Raw genomic sequence first — 25,553 nt, forward strand, 5'->3', positions numbered from 1 at the left:
TTATATATAATAAGAGATATAAAGAAAATAAACAAAAGCAATGAAAATGGAACATAAGCGACTGCCTGTGGACGTGCTCATCTTAGCTGGGAGATGAGCGGTGGTGGAAAGGGACCTGATAACCTGCACCAGCTTCTCCTGCCCTCACAGCACTATCTCCCACCAGCAGTCCTGAAATGTAAATGGAAGTCTAGAAACAAGAATCCAAGGAAGTTTCCAGGGAGCACATCTAAGATGACTCGGTAAGTGATACTATTCCTAGGTATGAAGAAGATCTAGCTTAAGATGAAGGTGTCTTTAGTAAGTAATCAGAATTCTGACCATGCAATTAAATGCATTTATAATGGGTCACTTTTGGTTTTCACTTACAGCCACATTCAGTATGAACTTTCTGGATGTATTTTCACCTACCAGTGATGCATAGATTTAGCCCTGTTGGAATGTTTTAATCACATCAGGCTCTCAGATAATTGAATGGAAGTGGTATTTCTGATCAAGATTCTGTAGAGCCTTCTAGGTCAGAGTCTGCTGGCAGCTGGCTCTGAATGGTATTCAGGTGCCCCAGGGGTGGCCTTGATGCTCCAGTTCTGTGACAAATGAGGGTTCCAGTAGATCCCTACTCTAGCAATCTCCCCTCCAGCTATGTGCACTTTAACCGTACTGACCACTTGGGCTGATTTCTCATTCCTGGATGGTATCAATTAAATCAACTTAGATTCTCACAGGTAAATATTTTCTAAAGAAAGTTTTTATTTTTTCATCTTTCCTTATTCTAACAAAATTCCTGTCATAGTTCTGGTCCCTCCATGGGAGTGGGGATGGATCAAAACAAGAATGGCGATCTTAAATGCTTAGGAAATTATACATATTTCTTCCTTTATGAGTATCTCTCCTTTTCTGATAGTTTTCATATGCATCAAATGCTAATGTAACAAATTCCGAGAAACTATTATGAATGGGTTGCTTAATTTAAACCAGTCCACTAAATGAGACTGAAAGATACACAAACACAAGTACACTTGTAAGAGTATACACATACACTCCTACACACACACACACACACACACACATAAAAATTCCTATGTATATATGTATCAAGTTATATGTTTATACATTCACATATATAAGCATCACCTTCTTGAAGCATTGCTTTGTTAAATAAGTAATAAATATTTAATAAGAGCAAAGCATCATTCTTGGCCTTGTGGGGAATATGGTGAAAAAAGTACATTTCCTAACCTTTACGTACTATCATAGTAATAGGAAGAAACTGGTCATGTTCACAAGAGTAAATAGTATAACACAAGCACATAAGACCAAAAAAACCCTTGCTCTAACAGAGAATTACTATTTATTTCACCTAGGGATTCTTCCCCTATCAGATATCCTCTATTTTAATGCAGAATTTTAAATGAATTCTAATTTTATATGAATTTTAAGATCAAAATTACATTTGATCTTAAATACATTTTAAGCAATTCAGCTATTTGATAAAGTGATGATCACATGTGTAGAGAGTTTAATATTATTTATTGTAATAAGATATGAAATGATAGAATAGTGAACAACACATTCACTTCTTCCTTCTGAGGGTATGTGAACTATATAAGTAATATATTCCCTTTTATAATTCAAGTCACAAAATGTTGAACCATGTCCATTTACTTGTATCTTTTATTCCATCTAAATAAGAAACTATACACTTAAAGTCTTTATGATCAGCTGTGGAAATATTTATAGAGACTGTTTCTCACTCCAAAAGAAGACAAGGGCATCCTGACAAGTCTGCAGAGGCTGAAACTTTGGATAGCAGCAATGAGGGTGAAATGCCTATTTTCAATGCAATTCTATCCTATTTATTCCAGCTTTGCAAAAAAAAAAAAAACAGTGTATAGCTTCATTTGGTCTCCACTCTCGAGAGTGGGATGACTTGCATGGTTTAAAAAAGGTTTAACAAGTTGTGACTCTGTGGTGTTCTTCAGAGTAAGCAGACCTGGTAAAACTGATGACTGATCATCCTGGCAGGAGTTGGAGCCACTAAAGTCCTGTTATGACTGCCTCATTACCTTGTGTTTTATCCTTTTAACCTCCTTGGAAACTTTTATGGTAAATCCATTAAAATAAAGATGCTAGTTGAAGAGACCACATGGTAAATGGAAATAGTGGTGAGAACCAACTCATCACAGAAACTCTAAGTAAGACATAGGTGCTCCTTATCTTTGCGTTGTCTCCCACAGCACCTAATTTAACCTAGTACTTTCTCAAAAAATGAAAGCAACAAGTGATAGTGAACAAAGGCAAACAAAAAGATATAAGTTCAAATCCCAGCCCTGCCACTTCCTTGTGGAGAAGGGAATAGTCATGCCTGCCTCAAAAAATTACTGAAAGAATTAAATGAATCTTCACTTCTTTCTCTCTTTTACACACATATATATACACACTCAAAGCATATAAGTACCCAAGAAGGGCAGAGAAGAAAACATAAAAATTTTTATTAATAACTTACAGCTTGGCATGCTTTTCTGTTTTACAAGAGATGCATCGCTGGATGGTTGACTGATTAACTCCATAGATCCCAAGCCATGTAAAGGTTCCTCCCACTGAGATTGTCCAAAAAGTGTGCCTCCTGAGAGGATCTGCATCAAAGCTATGAAGCAGAGAGAAATGAGTAAGCAAACACATTCCTTTGATACCCAAATATTATTTTAGGTGATGAGGTCATACAGTTAAATCTTTATAAAACAAGAAAAAGTAGCATTGGACATACTCAAATATATTTAATCGAGATCCATTTTCTGCTCGTTCTAATACACTGTGTAATCCACCAGCATAGGTTGATCCTTGAATGAGAACTGTTAAGAAGCCCACGATCATGACAACCATCTGAAATGCATCGGTCCACACTACTGCTTTTAATCCTCCCTGAAATGAAGAGAATGGATGTGAGTTCTTAAAATGACCTCTTTGCTATCTGCTAGACATCTTTCTTTCTTTTTCCTCCCTTTCTCCCTTCCTTCCTTTCTTTCTTTTCTTCTTCCTTCCTTTCATGGTCACTGAACATCTTTTATGTGCCAAGTTTATTGAGGATAACCACCTGGGTCTGGCTTGTACAACTTGAGATTTATTTTTGTAAATTTAGTGATAGTGAATAAATTTGGGGAAACTGACATGGTAGGCTACTGAAAAAAAAAAAAAGAACTAGGAAGGAATGATAGATTCCATACATTCATGGAGAAAAGAGTTTTAAGAGCTGGAGGAAGATAAAATAGTGAGATGAGCAAACCAAAGTGTCAAAAGGGTGAATCTAACAGTAGATTTCAGGAGAGGGTGATTAAGCAAGTGGTTAGAGCAGTTGTTATCAAATTTGGATCCTCTTTAGAGTCACTTGGGGAATTTGAAAGCACACAAACAAACAAAACAGTGTCTGAGCCCCATTCCCAGGGATTCAGAATAAATTGAGGTCTGGATTGGGACAGTTCTAAGTGTTTCTGAAAGCCCCCCAAGTGACTCCAATGTACAATTCTAGTTGGAACTATGTGGGCAAGAAGAAAGGAGGAAAGAAAGAGGCTGCTGGAGAATCTTTTAGGACCATGGTGAAAGTGGAATGTGCAAATTAGGAAAGATTAAATGAAGTGATATATTTTAAAAGTACTTTGAAAATGAATAAGCACTATGAGAATGAAAGGGTGTGATATTTTTAACACTGAAAAATAGAATTATTATCCTCAGTTACTCCTCCAGAGTGTCAAGAACTTCTATGAAAAGATGACAGGCTTCATCTTTATCTTGAGGAGAAAGAAGACATTGGATTTGTCTCATCATTTCTTGTGGAATTAAAATTAAAATGAGTTTAAAAAATAGACATAAAAGTCCCTTCCAGATGCATTGTATTTGCATATTCTGTTCAATTTCTGATTGGAGGGATATTCAGTCTCTTACTTACTCCTCCCAAGTAGTGGTATTTTGATTTTCTTTGAAGATGATAACCCTTCCAAATCCAAATCAAAATATCAGATTTTGGTGATACAAAGACCAATGCCAAACACATCCTTTCAGGGGCTATTTGGCATGGGTTATGCAAAAGTATACATAAACCTGAACTTGAGCTAAACCTGGGGAAAGAGAACAAACCACTGTATCAAATATGCATCAAAAGGCAGATTATAGCTAGCATGAAAACTTCTCTGATTTTTATAACTCCTTCATATAGCAAGAAACATACCCACCCACACACCACTCACATATAATCCTGATTGTATCTTGAGTGTCACTTAGGTATTTAATCAGTCTGTGTTGTTTTGTGTTGCCTACTGTTTACCTCACTAGATTGCAAACTCCTGGATGGCAGGAATCATTTCTTATTATTATTTTTAAAATCTTTTCCACTGTCCACTGATCATCTTAGCTATGCTATACATCCAAGGGATTATCAGAGTAAAGAGACTGCAATATGAGCAAGTGTTAGATAGATGAGCCATTATTTTGGAGAGACACTGAAGCCTGCAGCCTGGCCAGAGAGGATGGAACAGAGGTGTGGCGAGGAGAGATCAAATTGGGCTAACTGACTCACAGACTGAAAGATTTTCAACACTAGACTAAGAAGCTTACAATTTATCCTGTGAACAATGGGAAGCAAAGAGAGAATTAGGTCAGTTAAGTGGCATGAAGAGATGCATGTTTGAAGAAGATTAGGCTGACAGAGGTATGCAGGTTGGAGGGAGGAACTGAAATCAATTAAGAGGTAGTACATTTAGCTCATTTTTGTTTATTGTGATTTTTAAAATATCCAGACTTGTTTCTGACATCTTTTTGCTATTTGTTCTACTTTTTCTATATATTTTTTTCCTCTTGCTTAGATCAGTTGAGGGTTTTTTTTTTTTTCACTTTAATTCCCTTTTTCTACTTTGACTGTTTTCTTTAAACGGGTCCCCTTGAAATTTTGCCATGAATTTTTCATTTAAAGTCTAAATTTTTAAAATGTCTTAATCTCCAACAATTCAAGGATTAAAACATCTTTAAGTCTAAGTACACTCTCCCTGATTTACATGCTATTGATGTCTAAATGAAATTATTCTTTTTCTTAATCCCTAAATTACATATAATTATTGTTATTACATTTTAATATTATAAATTATATTATTTAACATTATATAAATTATACCACACAATAAAATTATTGTCATTAAGCACCAAAAATTGTTTGACTAGACTTACTAAATGTTCATTATTATATTTTTATCATTTTTTCCATCAAAAACTAGAGAATTTTGTGTCTTCCCACAATACTTCCTTTAGGTTATTCTCTGGGGAAGATATGTTAATGGCAATTTCTCTTAGTTCTTGACAGTTGATAGTTTTGCTGAAAGATAGTTTTGCTGAATACACAATTATAATTGACAATTGTTTCTTTCAATGCTTTGAAGATATTGTTTCACTGCTCTGGCTTCCATTATTGTTGCTAAGAAGTCTGCTTTTCATGTCCCTGGCAATGCATCTAGTTATCTTCCTACAGGCAAATACTTCCAGGCAAATACTTCGGAGCCACTAATCTGTTACATACGGCCAGACATGTAAGAAGTAGAAGGCTATTTTTGATTTAGGTAGGAGATGTGTGTATGCTCAGTTGCTCAGTCGTGTCTGACTTTTTGCAGCCTCATGGAGTGTAGCCCTCCAGGCTCCTCTGTCCTGGGATTTTCTTGGTGAGAATATTGGAATGGGTTGCCATTTCCTTCTCCAGGGGATCTTCTCAACCCAGGGATGGAATCTGAGTCTCCTGCTTGGTAGGTGGACTCTTCACCACTGCACCACCTGGGAAGTCCAGGATGAGATAGTTAGATAGCATCACCATCTCAATGGACATGAATTTGAGCAAACCCCAGGAGATAGTGAAGGAAAAGGGAGCCTGCTGTGCTGTACTCTATGGATTTGCAAAGAGTTAGACACGACTTAGGGACTGAACAACAACAAAAGGAGATGTGCGTCTGGAAAGAAGTATGGTAGTGAGAATGGAATGGAAAAAACATAATAAGATGAAACTTTGTAGTGTAAAGAAAAGATGGGATTTACAAGTATGAAAAAAGAGATAAGAGCATTTTTAAATTGGATATTACCATAACATATGTTAAAAAAGCAGGTGATATGCACACAAGGCCAAAATGCATGGACAGTATGCTATATCAAAATACTATATGATAATATATCAATTACTTTGTTTTTCTCTATAAAGGGGGAAAGACAATCCAACTATCTGGGAACCATTGCCATATTCTTAACTAGTTACTTATAGGCTCCATATATAGGACAATACAAGGAGATCCAACCAGTCCAATTAGTCCTGAATATTCATTGGAAGGACTGATGCTGAAGCTGAAACTGCAATACTTTGGCCACCCGATGTGAAGAACTGACTCATTGGAAAAGACCCTGATGCTGGGAAAGATTGAAGGTGGGAGAAGGGGACAACAGAGGATGAGATGGTTGGATGGCATCATTGACTCAATGGACATGAGTTTGAGTAAACTCTGGGAGTTTGTGATGGAGGCCTGGCGTGCTGCAGTCCATGGGGTCGCAAAGAGTCAGTCACGACTGAGCGACTGAACTGAACTGAACTGATAGTACCAATAGGGCTTCCCTGGTGGCTCAGATAATAAAGAATCTGCCTGCAGTGCAGACTCGGGTTCCATCCCTGGGTCGGGAAGATCCCCTGAAGGAGGGCGTGGCAACCCATTCTAGTATTCTTGCCTAGAGAATCCCATGGACAGTGGAGCCTGGCAGGCTACAGTTCATGGGGTCACAAAGAGTTGGACACAACTGTAGTGACTTAGCAAGCATGGTATCAATGACTCAGAAGAATAAAGATTCCTATTATAGGGCATGACAAATAATAGGTGCTCAATGAATATTTGTTGAACTAAACTAATTGTAACAATTTCATAAATATAATTTCCAATGCCACCCAAGTTCCTTGGTTAAAACTAAGCATGTATAAAGCCAAATGTTAAATGTAATCCAAGCTTATCCATCAATAAGAGACAAAAATCAAGATGTGGAATTCTCAAGTTTACAAAATACCATCCATCCTTGGTTGTTCATTTTGTATTCCTTAACCAGTAGTCAGTGAAGTACTGGCTGGTCAAAAAGCTTGTTCAGCTTTACCATAAGATGTTACAGAAAAACCCAAATGACCTTTTTGGTCAACCCAATATAAATGTTACCTAAGGTTTATAATCACTGTTAATGAGCACATTTTTTTTTTCTCAGTAGTTGCATATGGCCACCTCACCTTCAAGCAGGGAGTTATTTCTGTCATTAAATCTTCTTTTACTCATGGCTTTCTCAAATGAGCCCAGAGCTCAAATTCTACTAATGGTTGATACAGAAAAGGATTTTAAATAAAACAACAGCACCTTCCTCAGAAAACTGTTACAGATAAGGCAGCATATTTCTATTGAATTGAGAAACAGCAATTTCTGCTATACTTAGATGTCTTGTTGTTGGAAATTTGCTCTTATTCCATATTAGGAGATAGTGCTAAATACTTTTTCACAACTAGATACATACCAGGGTGCAGTAGAACGTGCAAACGATTCCTGTTGCAAACACAGAGCCCCAGAGATCAAACCCAGTCACTACGAAAGGAGAAAAAATATTGAAAGAAGTTCCTTTAAGGACAGTAAAAGAACAAACTTTATGAGGAAAAAGTCACAATATTCTTGTCAGTATTCTTTGTGGGCAAATGGAAATCAAATTAGAGGTGATAAAATTTAATTAAATTAAATTAAATTTTATCACCTCTGATAGAGATTTTTTTATTATTATAACTCAACCCAGTCCATGGGACTTCCCCAGTGGTTCAGCAGCAAAGAATCCACCTTCAGTGCAGGAGACACAAGAGACATGGATTTCAACCCTGGGTTGGGAAGATTCCCTGGAGGAGGGCATGGCAACCCGCTCTAGTATTCTTGCCTGGAGAATCCCAAGGACAGAGGAGCCTGGTGGGCTACAGTCCATAGGGTTGCAGAGTTAGTCACGACTAAAATGACTGAGCAGCAGCCACCCAGTCCATAATTTTCATGTAATGTTATAAGCCAAATTTTTTCTTTTAAGATTCTGGAGTTCCCAATCTCTATATCAATTGTTTGTTTATTTGTTTGTTTTTCTTAAAAAAGTTAGTTAGTCCAATCTTTGCACCAAACATTTCATTATTTGTTTGCTTTTCTTAACAAAATTAGTCTGCATACTTTGAAACCACCTCAACGATGACTATGAATAAATATTTTTTGGTATAAGCACATAGCACAATTAAATTGAATATTGAGGGCTTCTAATATTAAGATATCATTATGAAATTTCTTTTGCTTTTGGTTTTTCTTTCCTTTTTCCCCCATGGGATTCTATTCTTTCAACAAGGTCAAGTGTAAATCTTAAAATAATTACTACAAACACCTTTTACTCATGTATTCAGAGTATCCTCTTCATGAGATTACTGAGAAAGGACCATATGTTATAGATGACCTTATTTAGGCTGTGTATATACAATACAAAATTGTCAACTTATGGTTACCAAAGAGGCAAGAGAGGGAGTAGGGATAAATGGTAGCTCAGACGGTAAAGAATCTGCCTACAATGCAGGAGACTCAGCTTTGATTCTTGGGTTGGGAAGATTCCCTGGAGAAGGGAATGGCAATCCATTCCAGTATTCTTGACTGGAGAATCCCGTGGATAGAGGAGTCTGGTGAGCTACAGTCCATGGGGTCGCAAAGAGTAGGGCACAACTGAGCAACTAACACACACACACATAGGATTTCTAATACTATTTCTAAACTGTTATACATGAAAAAGATAAACAACAAAGATTTAGCACAGGGAACTATATTCTATATCTTGTAATAACCTATAATGGAAAATAACTTGAAAAATATACAACTGAATCACTTTGATGTACACCTGAATCTAATACAATATTGTAAATCAACCAAACCTCAAAAAAAAAAAAAATTGTCATTACTTCAGTGATTAGAAAACGAACAACAATCAAATTGGATGTTTGAAACCATGTGGATAAAGTCAAGTAACTAGTTATTCACATTATTTTCAATGTTCAATTTTCAGAGCTTTATGTTGTGACAACTACAGTAATTCGTAGTATTCTAACCACAGGAATGTCTTCCCAACAAGATTCTGTGCATATATTTCTCAAGGTGACAAGGCAGGTATAAAAATGGCGGAAAGCACGATAGAGTGTGGCCCACCTTGGTTGAGGGCCAGGGCAGGAGCGTACACCACCACTCCTGTGTAGAGAATCTGGTGGAGAGACAAGAATCAGGTGAACAGTGAGAAGAGTGACATGGACAGGAAACCTTCCTAAAAACTTCCTTACGACCTTAGCGCTACATTTCCTTCAACTTGTTCCAAACATTTCATTCCCTCACACTCTTGTTTTGAAGTCCTTGGCAACTGTAACTAGTTTGCAAAAAGGATAATAAGCATGAGATAGAGGAAGGCTATTGGACTTTTAAGATGGCTATAAATTTTGAGATTTTATGGCTACAGCTGGTGTATTTCTGAAGGATATGAAAATAGGGTTCTGTTTTTGACTCACCCTTCCACTGCCCTGTTATACACATATCACCATAACACAAACACATTTTAGCAGTTTGCTGAAACCTAGACTTTAGAGTGGAGATGGAATAATCTATGAGGAGAGCATCTTGCAGGGAAAACTAGCAACATGGGTGACCTCTGTTATGGGCATATCTTCAAACTCCCAGAACTGGAGGCCACTACACTGACAGAAGTGGGTCTGGTCCCATATAGTTTTAAATGAAATTTCACCATTTACAGATCCATGTGAGAGTTTTAAAAGGCAAATAACCACGGACAGGTTAAGGAGCATTGTTTTCCCTGTTTTCTTACTCTTAAATCCTTCAGTCACTGATGGAAGTTTTAATTTAGAAAGTGGAAGAAGGTTATCTTCTAGCAGAAAGTTCTTGGTGAGTCATTGAAATGCATCGAAGCTAGCCCACAGGCAGCTGTGGCAGCAAGAGGATACCCTAGAACCAAGGAGGTAGGAGAAGAGTCCAAAAGGGGATGTGGGAGTGTTGGTTTGAGAGTATAATTTTAAACTAATTTTCAGAAACTAACTCATTTCTGTGTTGAACCAGAAATGAGTATTTCTGGTTCAACACAGCTAAACTAGCAAAAAAAAAAAAAACAAAACAGTTACCAGACCATTTCATATCAAAAGTAACTTGTACAAGTTCAATAAGAGTTCACAATAAATTTAACAAAATGCTTTTTTGTTCCCTTGGTGTTTTATGATATGTATTTGTTATTATTTATACAGATATAAGAAGTCTATGAAATGTGGAAATCCCTCTATAAAATCACATATTTTGAAAGTGCTATCCTTGGAAGGCAGTAGTTTCTTCTTAGTGTTGAATCTTTCTTTTAACTGTTAATTGCTTCTTGAAATAAACAAACCCATTCCTGCCACCCCACAGCCCACCTCTGCAGCAGCCCTTCCTCCTTACCGTTTGCACAATGTAGATGACTGTGGCTGCATAACGAACTGGTTTGTTGAATCGTAGTTGTAAGTACTAGAAAGAACAGAGAGAAGGACATGCAAAGAATCAGCAAGTTTTACTTAAGGGCTGCTAAGAAGGTTTGCTTTTTCTTGGTATTTCTCTGAGCTTAATGGTTAGCTTTATAACACAATTTTACCCTATTTGAAGTTGAAAGAAAGGGAAACAAATTTGGATTGTTTAAAGTCAAAGATGTATTAAAGCTCAGTTTTTGCTCAAACTTCACATGATGGTCAGAGAAGACAAATACTTTTTTTTATTTTTAAATTATTATTGCTTCAGTTAAAAGGTCTTCTGGCTCTGTCCCCAGGGCTCTTCCTACTAGATGTACTAACGCCATTATTTCCTTTTCTAGCCACACTGCCCCCAGATTCAGCTCAGGCCTTCCTTACCTCTTACCCAGATCAATGCAGTAACCCCCTACCTGAGCTCTCTAAACCCTCTCCAAATTGTGCCCACCCATTCCACCAACCACACACCTGCCACACTGATTCTCCTAAAGCAGAACGCTGGTCACATCACACTTTTCCTCAAAGGTTTCAGTGATTCTCTATCACTGACAAAACAAAATGCACATGCAGGCTTTCCATTCTAAACCCTCTACTATCTGATCCACACCCTTCCCCTCTCAACATCACTAGCCCTCACCTGATTTACTGTGTACTTAGAATCACTGTGTATTGTACAGCCAGCACGCTTTGTACTCTGCAGATTTCTCTTCTGTGTAGGAAGATTTTTCAGTGTAAGAGAGCCTCCCCTCACCTCCAACTCTCATAATTCACCAATTATTAGTCATCTTTCAGAAACGAGAGCCTGATTGCCATTCCTGTTCCTGCTAATACTTTCCCTTCCAAGCTCTTAAGGCAATTATACTAAACTTCTTTAGCATTTGATCACCAGCTACCTTGTATTTTAGTGTTGGATTCACACATTTTATAGGCTTCCCAGGTGGCACAGTGGTAAAGAATCCACCTGCCAATACAGGAGATGCAAGAGATGTGAATTCGATCCCTGGGTTGGGAAGATCTCTAGAACAGGAAATGGCAACCCACTTCAATATCCTTGCCTGGAAAATCCCATGGACAGAGGAGCCTGACTGACTACAGTCCATGGGTTGCAAAGAGTTGGACTTGATTGAGCACGCACGCATGCATGCACACATCACATATTTTACGGTATTCATTTCTTATAGCTACTGTAACAAACTATCACAAATTTGGTGACTTTAAACAACAGAAATGTGTTCTCTTACAGTTCTGGAAGTCAGCAATTCAGTCAATTTCACTGGACCAAAATCGGGGTGTTGGCTGGGCTCTGCTCCCTTTGGAGGTCTTAGGGAAGAATCTACCTCTTGCCTCTTAGGAGTTTTTGGTGGCTGCAGGCATTCCTTAAACTTCATCACTCCGGTTTCTGCCTCTGTGGTCACATTGCTTTCTCTTTGTCTGACAAGTATCCCTCTGCCTCCCTTTTATAAATGTGATTGTACTCAAGGCCTGCCTGGTTAAATCAGGATAATCCCTCTATCTCAAGATTCTTAATTCAATCAATTTTGCAAGGATCTCTTTTTTAAAACCATAAAAGGTAATAGTTACAGATTCCTGGCATTAGGACATTTATTATCCCTTTTAGAGAGTGGTGGTAGTAGTTTAGTCGCTAAATTGTGTCTGATTCTTTGTGACACCATGGACTGTAGCCTGCCAGACTCCTTGGTTCATGGGATTTCCCAGGCAGGAATACTGGAGTGGGTTGCTACTGTTCCTTCAGGGAATATTCCAGACCCAAGGATAGAATCTGTATCTTCTGCTTGGCAGGTGGTTTCTTTACCACTGAGCACTGGGAAGACCATTTTTGGAGGGAGGTATATGCATCTTCCAATCTACCACTTATTTTCCCTGGTGCATGTAAACAGTGTCCAATTTTTTCATTTTATCTTCATCTTTCATGTATTCATTTAACAAATATTTATCCCTTGTCTTCCATATTGTATTCTGACCTACAATTATAGCAAATATTATATAGTTCGTGACCCAAAAGATGTTACAGATGAGAGGAGGAGACTACTAAATTTATAACAGTAAAGTTACAGTGATGATATGTACTAGAAGAAAAGCTACAGGGAGCTGTGAACATACTAAATAGATGTATCTGATTTACTGTTGGGAGTCAACAAAAGTATTCCTGAATTCCTAGAATTCCTATTTTAGGAGGCACTAGTATTTTTATTCCAATGCATAATAAACATGCATTGAATGAACAAAATAAATGTTAAAAGTAGCAAATGGTTTGAGGATTTAATATCTTAGTAGTAATTTTTGGTAGTAATTTTTAATTGATAATATTTGTTATCTAATTTAAGAAAAATCATTTTGATTAAACCAGGAATTTACTACTCCTTTTTCCTAGAAATGATACATAAGTAAGAGTTGTTTGATGCCTTAAGATGGGATCTTCTTTAAAACCCTAGAAAAGACTCCTCTTGGCAGAATTGTAAAAAGACTCCTCTTGGCAGAATTGTCACTCGATTTCACACTAATGCACATCTCCCAACTTACCCGCTCAACCCTTCCCCCAAGGAAAGAACTGCCTTATTTTCAGCCCACCTTTCTTCAGACGATGCATTCAGTACACTATGAGTCAGGTGGATGTGTGAATGAGGGCACCATGTACAAGTTAAATATTTTTAAAGAAGTAAAGAAGTCACTGAGGAAGGATCCAAAAGTCTCAGCTATCACAGGATTAAAAAAAAAACAGAACAAAACTTTTATGTTGAGGACAACTTGGGTTCAGATTACATGTCCTTGGAAAGATTAGATTATTGCACTAAACCATGGTTCCTTCTTTCTAAAATTGACAATTGTATGATCTAATGACACAGTGGATGATAACACCAAGTGCAGGGACAGGAATATATGGGATCTTAGTGACTGTAGTAGTTGTTGTGGGTGTGACCCCTGTAGCTTATTGCCACTCTCTGTCCCAGTACACCTTGATGGCATCTAACTGTTCTGTGATTATCTGTTGGAGTGCTTTATCTCAGCCCTTGCCCAGGACAGACTAGAATTGCTGAAAGCCAATGATAAAAGGAAGTTAGACCCAAAAAATGCCGGTAATTTCCATTTCAGGGAGGCCAACCCTGATATGTGACCTATACTGTCTCCCTGAGATCCTCAGTGAGATGGAACCTCAGTTGCTCATGGTTAACAACCTGCTCAAAAACATTGGCTTTTTTTTTTCCATGTCTTACTTGCCACTGGCCTACTGATAGTTTAATAAAATCATTTCCCCCAAAAATGACTTGCATACAACTCCTTGTCTCAGGATTTGCTTCTGGGCAAACGCAACTTAGGACAGTGATATTTCTATTAATAACAGGTATGATTTTAGTGGAGACTGCAGGATTGCTTGTGTGATAATCTGTGCCTTCTTGTTGACAGAGATTCTTCTCCCATAATATTAAGAGTTACGGATAGCCTACTGTAAGATGATACCAAGTGTGGTATGCTATTATATAAGTTGTCCCATCTGAGTTTGCCTAGACCAATGAGCCAAAGCACTAGCTGATGGCAGTCACATAGACGGCCCCAAGTTAGACCAGAAGAAGAGCCTGACTGTCTTATTAGACCTTCTTAAGCTCAGATCAGATTACTGATCCACTGAATGGTGAACAGATTTAATTGTTGTTTTAAGAAATTTATTTTGGGGTGGTATATTACACAGCAATAGATACCTGACATAAAGACTGATGTCAGAAGTTGAGAAATGTAACAACACCTAAAATACATGGTATTGGTTGGATAGCATAGGAAGTCTAGGAAAGCAAGCAGGAAATTGTTACTGAAAAATGGAGACAGGGTAAGGAAACTGCTATAGGAATCTAGAAAAAGTCATTGGTTTTAACATCCAACTCAGTTTAGTTTGTCTAAATTCAGTCAATTTGGTCAAACTAGACAGTATTAAGAAAAAAAAAAAAAAATATATATATATATATATGTATATATGAAGTAAGACTCCTTGAATTTTACTTTGAGCTTTGCCACTATCTCACTCCATAATAAGAGACTATTCAAACTGCATAATTTTCCATCTGAAAGATTGTATTCACTCACTTACTCATCCAGTGGTCATCTTTGCTAGATTTATTGCTTTGCAAGTAAGCATGTTCAGTTGCTCAGTTGTGTCTGACTCTTTGCAACCCCATGGACTGAGGCTCACCAGGCTCCTTTGTCCATGGAATTTTCTGGGCAAGAATACTGGGTACGGTCAAAAGTAAAATGGAAGTTCAGCAGAAAAGTTGCACACAGCATGCTTGCTTCTAAAAATAGCACAGGTAACATTTACCGTCATGATGGATTATTTTCAAAACCCCAAACCTGATCTAGCCACACTTCTTTCCATCTCAGGAAATAACAAGTCCACTTTTCATGTGGGTTCAAGTCCAAGTAACATGAAGCCATCCTTGACTTCTCTTTTTGTCTCACTCCTCACATGCAATTCATAAAAGAATCCTGGCATCTCCTCCCCCCACTTTCAGAATTTCACTTGTGGCATCCCCTCTGTGTCCACACTAATACTGTCATCTCTTGCTTAGATTATGGCAGTAGCCTCCTAACTAGCCTCCCTGCTTCAGCAGTAATATCCTGCTAGAGGAATACTCTTGAAATACAAGTCACATTACAGCACTCTCCTGCTCAAACATTGTAATGACCTATCTCACTGAGAGTAAAAACCAACCCTTAAAATGGTCTAGAAAAGGTCTCATAACAGTGGTTCAGACCCTATTACACACTAAACATTCATTTTGCAACAAATATTTTGTCACAATATTTACTATACTGAAATAATACTCAATAATGATATCTTATACCCACACATCAAATTTCTCAACTTTTAACTATAATTACTAAAATGCCACAAATGTAACTTAAAGAAGTAAAAGGAAAGCAATTTATAAATAAAGAGTATCTAATCTATAATGCTTAGAAAACACCATGGAAGAAGACATAGAGAAGTAGTGGCCTTGGCATTATAATGAAAAATCTGGATTAGAGAACAGTAAGTAGTTCAGAAACTATTTAGTTTAAGAAGTGCAAGAAAGGACTTCCCAGGTGGTCCAGTGGTTGGGAATCCACTTTCTAATGCAGGAAACATGAGTTTAATCCCACATGCTGTGGGGCAACTAAACCTGTTTGCCAGCCCATGTGTCACAACGAAGACTTAGTGCAGCCAAAAAAATAAATAAATAAATAAAATAAGAAAAACAAGTTTGTGCTTTAAATTAAAAAAAAGAAGAAGAAGACTAAGAAAAATGAGAAAGAAGGTAGCCCACAAGCTAGTGTTAAGGATAAATTATAACAGACTGGATCTATTGATGTTGATAACAGAAAGAAGAAAATAACTCTAACTGAAGTGGAGATAACATGGTGAGACTAATTATAAACTGTCCAAGTGGAGATAATGAAAATGCATGCTGTTGCAAATGAGCTGAGCCTAATTAACAACTTGAGGGTGAGAACAATTCCTTATGCTTTGACATGGGAGAGAATAGTGACAAAGTAGCACAGATTCATAGATTAGTCTTGAAATCTCTCTGCATATTAAAGCATTTAAATCAGTTGGTTATTGGCAGCCCCAAAAGTCATTGGCTTAACAACGAAGGACTTACTATTTCTCACAGTTTTTAGGACTGGGTGGGCCATTGCTCTTCTTGTTTGCCCAAGGTTCTCATGCGGCTGCAATCAATGGGAAGATAAGCTGGGGGAGAAAGTCCAAGATGGCCTCACTCACAAGTCTGGTGATTGGTGTTGGCTGCTAGCCAGGCTGCCTCTGTTCTCCTCTAAGTGTCCATTCATCCTCCAGAAGGGAGACCAGCTAGATCCACATCCTGACATAGCTGTATCACAACCGCATTCCAAGAAGGCAAAGGCAGAAGCTATAAGCTCACGAGACTTCAGCTCCAAATTCACACATCACTTCTGCCACATTCTATTGGCCAAAGCAAGTCACAAGGCCATCCTGGATTCAAGAGATGGGGAAATTAAACTCTCCCCTTTCAGTCCTTTCTACTTTGAAAGACCTGGTAAGAATATCCATAGATAGGCAGCAAGAAATGGAGGATGAACAAATAAACATAAATTAAAGCCTCTACAGCGAGACTATAAATTTGGGGACAGCAGCAACAAGAACAATAATTATAATAATATAAACTCTTCCTCTGTATTTACCATTTGCCAGGCTCTGTTAAGAGTATTGCATATAATAACTCGTATACTCCTCACAGACATTCTTTAAGATAGACCCTTTTATTATTCTTATATTACGTGTGTTAAAATCAGATACAGAGAAGGTGAGTCATTTCCCCAAAGATATGCAGCCAGTTAAGTGGAAGAGCTAGTAGTCAAAACCAAGTAACTCTAGACTCTTTTGACTCATGCCTTTAACCCATATGCCACACTGCCAATGCTTTCCTCTCTCTCTTTTAAACTTTTTATTTTATATTGGAGTATAGCCAACTAACAATGCTGTGATAGTTTCAGGTGGACAGCAAAGGGATTCGGCCATACATATATATGTATCCATTCTCCCCCAAACTCCCCTCCCCTCCAGGCTGCCACATAACATTGAGCAGGTTCCCTGTGCAGTACAGATGGTTATCCATTTTAAATATAGTAGTGTGTACATGTTGATCCCAAACTCTCTAATTATCCCTTCTGCCCAGTTCCCCACCCCTGATACTGCCAATTCTTACAAAGGGCAATTCCAAAATATATACATTACACAATCAGAGTTTCTTTGTATCAGGGTACTACAATTTAAAAAATATGTGAAGGGTAAATTAAGTTCAACTAAATCCCTGTGTGTCCTCTATCTGTCTGGTCTCAAATCTTCTCAGTTACATATTTGCAACTGGTTTAAGTAACTGAACTACTTTACTAAAAGTGCACAATCTACTGTACAATCTTAAGTCATCTATCTCTATTTCAGTTTTCTCAGCCAAAAAGTGACCATACACAATGTTCTTTGTGCTTTTCAGAATAAAATAAAACAAGTAACAAGGTCAGTTCTCTTTCTTTGAGAATCTCCTACGAGTTAGGCAGTGCTTTAGATGTTTACCAACAAATTCTCATTTAATCATTGAAATAGCCTCAGAACTTGACTTTGTTACTTTTACTCTACACATGGAGGGTGTAGATGTCTGTGGCTGTCTCTGCGTACAGGTATGTCTGTGTCCAAAGGTTAAGCTTTCCCCAATAACACTATGATAATTTCTCACCATGATATGTAATTATCTTGCAAATAAGTGTTTTTCAACCACCATGTGTTATCATTAAGATACAAATAAGATGTGTATTAGAGGAAAAAAGCGGGCATAAAAAAAACCTGTTCAAGTGGAGAGGAAACAGCAACTCTTCCCAAAGTAAAAAAGAAGCAAGTAGTTGTTTTACCTCATACGTGCTGGTGATGCCAGATCTGTAGAACACAGGGAGAAAGAGCTCCGATGTGAAGATGATGACTAAGGCATACGAAATGAAGAAGAGGACATAGGATGCTCCAAAGCGGTAGACGTCAGCAGGGGTCCCCAGGACAGTGACAGCGGACATGAAACTGGCTGTCAGGGAGAGTGCCACTGGGCCAAAGCTCATTTGCCGTCCACCGACCAGAAACTCCCTCGAAGTTGCTTTTTTTCTCTCCTTAATCGCATAGAACACCCCAATTCCAGAGGAAATGATAAAGAGGGCTGCAAAGACAACATAATCCCAAACTGCAAAGTTCTTCACCTCCATGCTGAGAAGTATAGGCACCAGAGAGTTGCTCTCAACCTGATGTCTTTCCAAAAGCAAAGCTCAATACGGTATATGCTTTGCTGTAAGAGGAGGCTGAGGTTGTGTGAAGAGAATGATGACCAGAGGCCCCTGGGTAGCACTTCAGACACCAAGTTGTACCTGGGAAGGATCTCAGAAGTTGACAACAAAGAGGATTCTGGTAGTGGGATGGGTGTCAACAGATAAGAACTTGAAATCTGACCCTGGCCTGGAACTCTCTGTTCCTTTGCTAAAGTGTATGCTGCAGAAAAGGAATTCAGATGTATTCTGAAATTAATAACTACCGGGGATGACATGCACTTGTCGGATAACATGTTCTTTAATCTCCTAGGTTTTCTTTTAACTTAAGGTTAAATATTACTGGGAAACATAGGAGTGACTCAAGTTTACCACCTCAGCATTTTTAATGAGTTAAACAGAATCTGTAAAATGCCAGCACAACCATCACTGGTGTCTTTCTTCCGAGTGAGGGAGAGTGGAGGTGTGTATCTGTGACTTCCTGAGGCAGTGGGCGTGGAGGAAAAGGAGCAAAGAACAAGGAGTCAGGAGACCTTTGCTCAAGTTGGTGCAAACTTAAGTGAGCTATAATACCATTGATGAATTATTTAAACTCTTAGAGCTTCAGCTGGAACATGGAATGGTAACACCTTATAGAGTTATAATGAATCTTTAAGTGTCTCAGACTTTCTATCTGTAAATAACTATTACACATGTTCATAGCCAAGCAACTAGGAACATAATAGTTGACTCTCTCTTGACTCTAAGCTTCAGAGAATAAACTTACCAATAATTAAAAAATTGCCTGTAGTTCTCAACTTTTTCTTCTTTGTCTCTCCATCATTTTTCCGGCTCATAACACTTGTGCACAGAGGTTAAGTTTAAGTTAAGACTAGGACAAATAAGAGAAAGAAGAATCCAGTTATAGATTCTTTTTTCTGTGTGCATTAAAATTATTTTTATTACTCCTCTTTTTATTTTTTTTATTTTTTAAATTTTGTATTGGAAGTTTTGTTGATGAACAATGTTGTGTTAGTTTCAGGTGTACATCAAAGTGATTCAGTTATGTATATGCATGCATCTATTCTTTTTCAAATTCTTTTTCCATTTAGGTTATTACAGAGTATTGGGCAGAGTTCCCTGTGCTATAGAGTAAGTCTTTATTTGTTATCTATTTTAAATATAGCAGTGTGTACATGTCTATCCCAAATTCCCAATCTATTGCTCCTTCTGCCTTCCCTCTGGTACCCACAAGTTCATTTTCTAAGTCTGTGAGTATCTTTCTGCTCTGCACAGCAAAGAAAACAATAAATAAAACAAAAAGAATCCACAGAGTGGGAGAAAATACTTGTAAATGATGCAACCAACAAGGGATTAGCCTCCAAAATTGCAAACAGCACATGCTACTCAATATCAAAAAAAAAAAAACCAAACAACTCAATCAAAAAATGGGCAGAAGACCTAAATAGACATTTCTCCAAAGAGGACATACAGCCAAAAAGCACATGAAAAGATGCTCAGCATTGCTAACTATGAGAGAAATGCAAATCAAAACTACAATGAGATGTTACCTCACACCAGTCAGAATGGCCATCATCAAAAAGTTTACAAACAATAAATGCTGGAAAGGGTGTGGAGAAAAGGGAACCCTCCTTCACTGTTAGTGGAAATGTAAATTGGTATAACCACTATGGAGAACAGTATAGACTTTCCTTAAAAGAGTAAAGTAGAGTTACCATGTGACCCTGCAATACTACTCCTGGGCATATATCTGGGAAAACCATAACTCCAAAAGATACATGCACCCCAGTGTTCATTTCAGCACTATTTATAATAGCCAGGATGTGGAAGCAACCTAAATATCCACCCACAGAAGGATGGATAAAGAAGATATGGTATATATTAACATATACAATGGCATATTACTGACTCATTAAAAAGAATGAAATAATGTCATTTGCAGCAACTGGATGGACCTGGATATTATCATACTAAGTGAAGTACATCAGACAGAGAAAGACAAATATCATATGATAACACTTTTATGTGGAAAAATGATACAAATGAACTTATCTATGAAACAGTTAGAGATTCTTGATTCTGCTCTTAGACTCTGTTGATTGATCCGAAGTGCCCCCAAGCAAGCCTCTGTGGGGCAATTTCTCCACGTCATTCATGCTTCTCCTGCCTTCTCAATGGTTTTCCCCCACTCCACCCCTAAAAAACCAGTCTGTTCCACAAGATCTAGTTCATATTTACCTTGCTCTGTGGAGCCTTCTCTGACTTACACTTCCTATTGTCCTCTCCCCCCACTCCTGTAGGAAACAGGGTCCCTTGGTACTCACTTTGTACTCTGCAAATATCCTCACCTGTTTTAAAGACTCTGTATGTATGTATCTGTAGGAGCCACTCGGTGGTTGTAGATAACCAACTCATTGAAGGCAGAGGCACAAGACCTGGTCCAGGGTGCCCAATTCATATGTAGAAAGAACTGATGCTGAAGCCAAAGCTCCAATACTCTGGCCACTTGATATGAAGAGCTGACTCATTGCAAAATACCCTCATGCTTGGAAAGATTGAGGGCAGGAGAAGAAGGTGGTGCAACAGAGGTTGAGTTGGTTGGATAGCATAACTACTCAGTGGACATGAATTTGAGCAAACTCCACGAGATAGTGAAAGACAGGGAAGCCTGGCGTGTTGCAGTCCATGGATCTCAAAGTGCTAAACACAGCTTAGCGACTGAATAACAACAATTGTAGAAAGTAAGGAACTCATCCAGAAAGCAAAAGAAGAAAACGAAAATTATGTCCAAGGCCAGAAATATTTCCTATTAAACAGAGGAACCTCTAATTTTGCTTTTGACATCTGAGTAGCTGACTGACTCCTTGATTAGCTGCTTAGTTTGGATACTGTCTTCACTCCCTACTTTGATCCATGGATTTGAAGTCAACCACACAAAACTTTCATGACTGAAATATAATTTTAGTTGAGAATAAATCCAAAACTCTGCCAGTGTTGTCCATGTCCTGTTACTTTATTTCCTCCTCTAAATTTACAGAGTTGACATCAGCATTAATGGAAAAAATAGTTCTTTAATTTTTTTGCCTTAACCTTGACTTTTACTAATTTTTATCATGAGATATTCTAATTATATAACAGTTTTTGTTGGTAGCTGTCTCAGTAGAAAATCAGAGCTCCAGCTTTCAGAGTTTTGGCTATTCTATGCTTTAATATTAACATCTAAGCGTTAATGGTCAATCCATAAGACATGAGAACAATTTGTACAAGTCTTGTGAATATTAGTTCAAAACACTCTTATTATATCAATAAGTTCCCAAGGTTAAATACTAGAAGCTTGTAGATAAAGAGTTGACGAATACTTGTGATTTCAGTTAACCTTTGTCAAGAAACGGTATTGGCATTCCTCACTTCCAACTTTTGCTGATTATAAGGTACAGCATTACTATATTGATTTAATTCTCAGTTATTTTCTATTTCTTTACACTTTCTTCCTTTGATAGTGTTCAGTATCTTCAAACCCTCTCCCTCTATCCCATTAAAACTCAATCTGTGCAAGGTTCACATTGATTATAATATAGAACACTTGTTTATTCATAACTTTTTGGGGAAAACAAAAAGCCAACACATTCAGTGATTACATCAGTTAGAAAGTACATCCCTATGTCAGAAATATTAGGGGGAGAACAAAGGCAACTGTGCTGCTTTGACTGAAAGAAACCATAGTATTTCCTGTATCTTCTTACAGGGGCCGCCAAGGGCACATATCTATGCATCTGTAAACAGCTACATGTTAAATCTCTACTTTCTTTATTCTCCATAAAATGTATCTCTTGCTAATATATCATATAATATTTTAAATGTCAACATCCCCCTACTAGAATATAAGCCTCATAAAGAACTTTGTCTATTTTGTTCTCTACATTACTCTTAGCACCTGTAAGTTTCTGTCCCATAGTATACACTCAACAAATCAAATTATGTGAATTCTAGGGGTTTCTTTCATCTTTATAATCTATGTTTAAATCTTGTTTTACTGATAAAAAGTGAAACTAAAAGAAAAATTTCCAAGACTATTTTCTCAAGCTTGCTCAAATGTTACCTTCCTGGACCAGACAGCTTTCTTCCCATCTAAATAAAAACTGAAATTTATATTTCATTCTGTCAGATTCTCAAAATTCTTTATGGCTAAATTTGACAGTAGTTAAAATTTTATTCATTCATCCTACATACACTTAACAATTTTGAAAAATTGTGACTTGCAACTTTAAAAGGCAAATTTCAGAGTCCAGCAGACATCATCATTTAATATTAAAACAGATTAATGGCACCATACACTTGCAGTAAACAAGTAGAACTTTTAAAGTGAATATGTAGTTAGAAGGGTAATTGAGCGTGAGGATCAAGTTCCTTAGCTAAATACACTGAGATACCAAATAACTTCTCATTGTAGAATGACAAATGGGAGAAGCACCAGCAAGATCTATTATGAGCTTCCTTTTGTTAAATAAGCATAAACAGAAGGGACTTCTTGTTTGTTTCAGGCTTCTAGGCATTAAAATAGAACTTTTGAATAAGTTTCAAAAGGGGACAGAATCTACCATGTGTGTAACACTTTCATATGTCATGTCATTCATAGTTATAAAAAATCTATTAAAATTAGTGTCAATAACCCCACCTTCCAAATGAAAAATATACACAAGGAAATGCTTTGTGCAACATGAAGATCCAGTTCTCACAGCCACTAAGTGGTGGTTTTTAACACAAGTCTAATCCTGGGTGAGTTGAAAATCCATGTTCTTTGTACTGAGTATTTCTTACAAACACAGTTCTGACTTACTTTTCAAGTTTGATGGAGGCACTTCTTAAAAGCAATAGAGAAAAATCTGGGTTTATCTCTCCTGTCAACCTCAACAATGATAATCAACACATCTGAAGTAAAACAGAACAGTGATACTCAAGGCTCCTTGTGTCGATCTTGTGATATTGTCACAATATCTTAAAATGACATTTTCATTAAATTCAGGCAAAATTTGATGTTGAGTGATTTTTGTTTTTCCGATCCTTTGGAAATCTACTTGAACATGCAGTATAGCTGGCAAGCTCAGATGCAGTGTTTATCAGTTACCATGGAAACTCTTTTTAGTTTCTCATTTCCAATCAATTCCAGCGTTCCTCATGCTATCTCTGACATCACCAGGCACCACTATGGATAAATGACTTTTGTATATTTCCTAAACTGAAATTAACTGGATATTTTTCATCACTAAGAATATACAAATGAATATCTCCCAGCCTCAAATGCAATGTCAAAGAAAGATTACACAAACTGTATGGTGCAATGGTAACTACAACATATAGTTATTCCAAGAGGACTTGTTTAAAACCCTGATTGAGTGGATTGTGTTCTCAAGTGTTTGGAGACACGTATAAAATGCTGTTGTCCTCTTTAATAAAAAATGGTAATAACAGAGTTTCAACCACACTGGTCACAGTCATTCAAGCTTCTTCAAGAGTTGAATTTCTCAGTGATCATGTGTGTCTTTTGGGATTTTATTTCAAGAATTTCCAGAAATTTTATTCTAATTCTATACTTTCCAATTTATTTTAAGACTTGATTTCCTTGCTTGGTAGGTTTCAAGGTCTTGATGATATTTTATTTTGGTTCATGATCATGGAAAATATGTCATTAAAAAATTCCCCTTAGAATTTAGTTTTCAGCTTTCTGAAATGTTCCATTTCTAGAAATTGTTTAGTAGAAAAGCTTCTTCTTACATTAAAGCAGAAAGAACTGAATTCAAATCTCATCTCAGTCAACCAACCTTATGATCTTCAGAAAGTTGCTTTGTGTCTTTCATTCATGAAACACAGGTTAATGCCAAAGCACACAGAGGGGAATAATTTGGAGTAATTTGTAAGCATAGTTTTCTGTAGGAAGTCAATGAACATATCCATACAAATACCAGGTAAAGATTTTTATCTCCCTTCCCTTGCTGGGGACTTTGAATTTATTTTATTTGTATCTCTCTCTCTCTTTTTTTTTTCTAGAAGCTTGCTCTTGGTGGCCCTACTTATGATTTGGGGATTAGTTTAACACTCAGGTAATTGACTCATACTTAAGTGTATTGAGTGAAAGTGTCTAAGTGAAAGCTCTTATTAATAATGAAGACTGGAGAATTTGAGTCATAGCTAGGCTCAGATTTTTGCTCAGGTGTTTAATTTGATCATCTTAAAAAGTTATTTCATTTCTTTGACACTCAATTGCTCATCTTTAACATAGAAATGAGACCCTTTTCATTGGATTGTTGTTAATTTTAAAGGTGTCTGTCAGCTACCTTATGCAGAGTTGAGCACATCGTAGGAACTTCAGTAATAATGCTTATCCATTTCAGTGCCTCAACAAACGTGAGTTTGACCAAACTCCGAGAGATAGTGAAGGACACGGAAGCCTGGCCTGCTGCAAACCATGCGGTTGCAGAGTCAGACACGACTGAGCTACTGAACAACAAATTATCGATATGATTGGCAGCTGTCATATTTCAGCATTTGCACTAGGAACTTTCAGTACTATGATGGGAAGAACAAAGCCTAGGAAAATAACACAGGAGCTACCATACTATCATTCATAAATATTTATTTCACAAACCAGAGGGACAGAACTTATATTTCTGATTTGAGTGTCCCTTGATTTTTGCTCTATTCTTTGCCTTTAATGTATAGATTATGGAAACCTTCTCAGTTTCATTGAACTGATGATATTCATCATTTTGTGCCTTTTATAAAAATTTTTTTTTCTTTTTTCAAATTAGCTCTTTGCATCTTGGGATGAGAATCTTCTTACGAATGTGCTAAAAATTCTGGTTCAGCTGATATCTGTCCAGCATGCCTGCAGCTGACCTTGTGATGTTATAGGTATTTGCAGTTATTGTGCTTCTATGTAATTTCTTGTCACTTCTACACTCTAGAAAAGCAACTCTATGGCCCATTTTGCAAATATTTCAAGCTTTTCCAAATCAGTGTTATTTCAGTCCCTCTATGAAGCAAACATGTTATGGACTATCATACCAACTAGAACTTAGGGAAGACTATGTAAGAAAGCGCATTTGCACATGATCTGGCTATGTGCTATATTTTA

The 25,553-nt window shown here is 37.3% G+C and overlaps 1 protein-coding gene across 2 annotated transcripts in view; it reads right to left on the bottom strand.

The window, feature by feature from the left end:
• Positions 1 to 18,525, bottom strand: part of SLC5A12 (solute carrier family 5 member 12) — a 116,310-nt gene extending 97,785 nt beyond the window's left edge. For both annotated transcript variants that reach the window (XM_081543188.1, XM_081543187.1), the window contains exons 1-6: positions 18,026 to 18,525; positions 10,533 to 10,598; positions 9,252 to 9,303; positions 7,561 to 7,628; positions 2,768 to 2,922; positions 2,507 to 2,647 (exon numbers count right to left, since the gene is read on the bottom strand). In XM_081543188.1, the coding sequence (XP_081399314.1) occupies positions 2,507 to 2,647; positions 2,768 to 2,922; positions 7,561 to 7,628; positions 9,252 to 9,303; positions 10,533 to 10,598; positions 18,026 to 18,364 (821 nt within the window). In that variant the 5' untranslated portion in view covers positions 18,365 to 18,525. The remainder of the gene's footprint in view (positions 1 to 2,506; positions 2,648 to 2,767; positions 2,923 to 7,560; positions 7,629 to 9,251; positions 9,304 to 10,532; positions 10,599 to 18,025) is intronic.
• Positions 18,526 to 25,553: the final 7,028 nt, after the last annotated feature.

This window comes from Giraffa tippelskirchi, chromosome 11, assembly GCF_054371585.1.
Source record: "Giraffa tippelskirchi isolate mGirTip1 chromosome 11, T2T-mGirTip1v1.2.pri, whole genome shotgun sequence".
Classification (NCBI taxonomy): domain Eukaryota; kingdom Metazoa; phylum Chordata; class Mammalia; order Artiodactyla; family Giraffidae; genus Giraffa; species Giraffa tippelskirchi.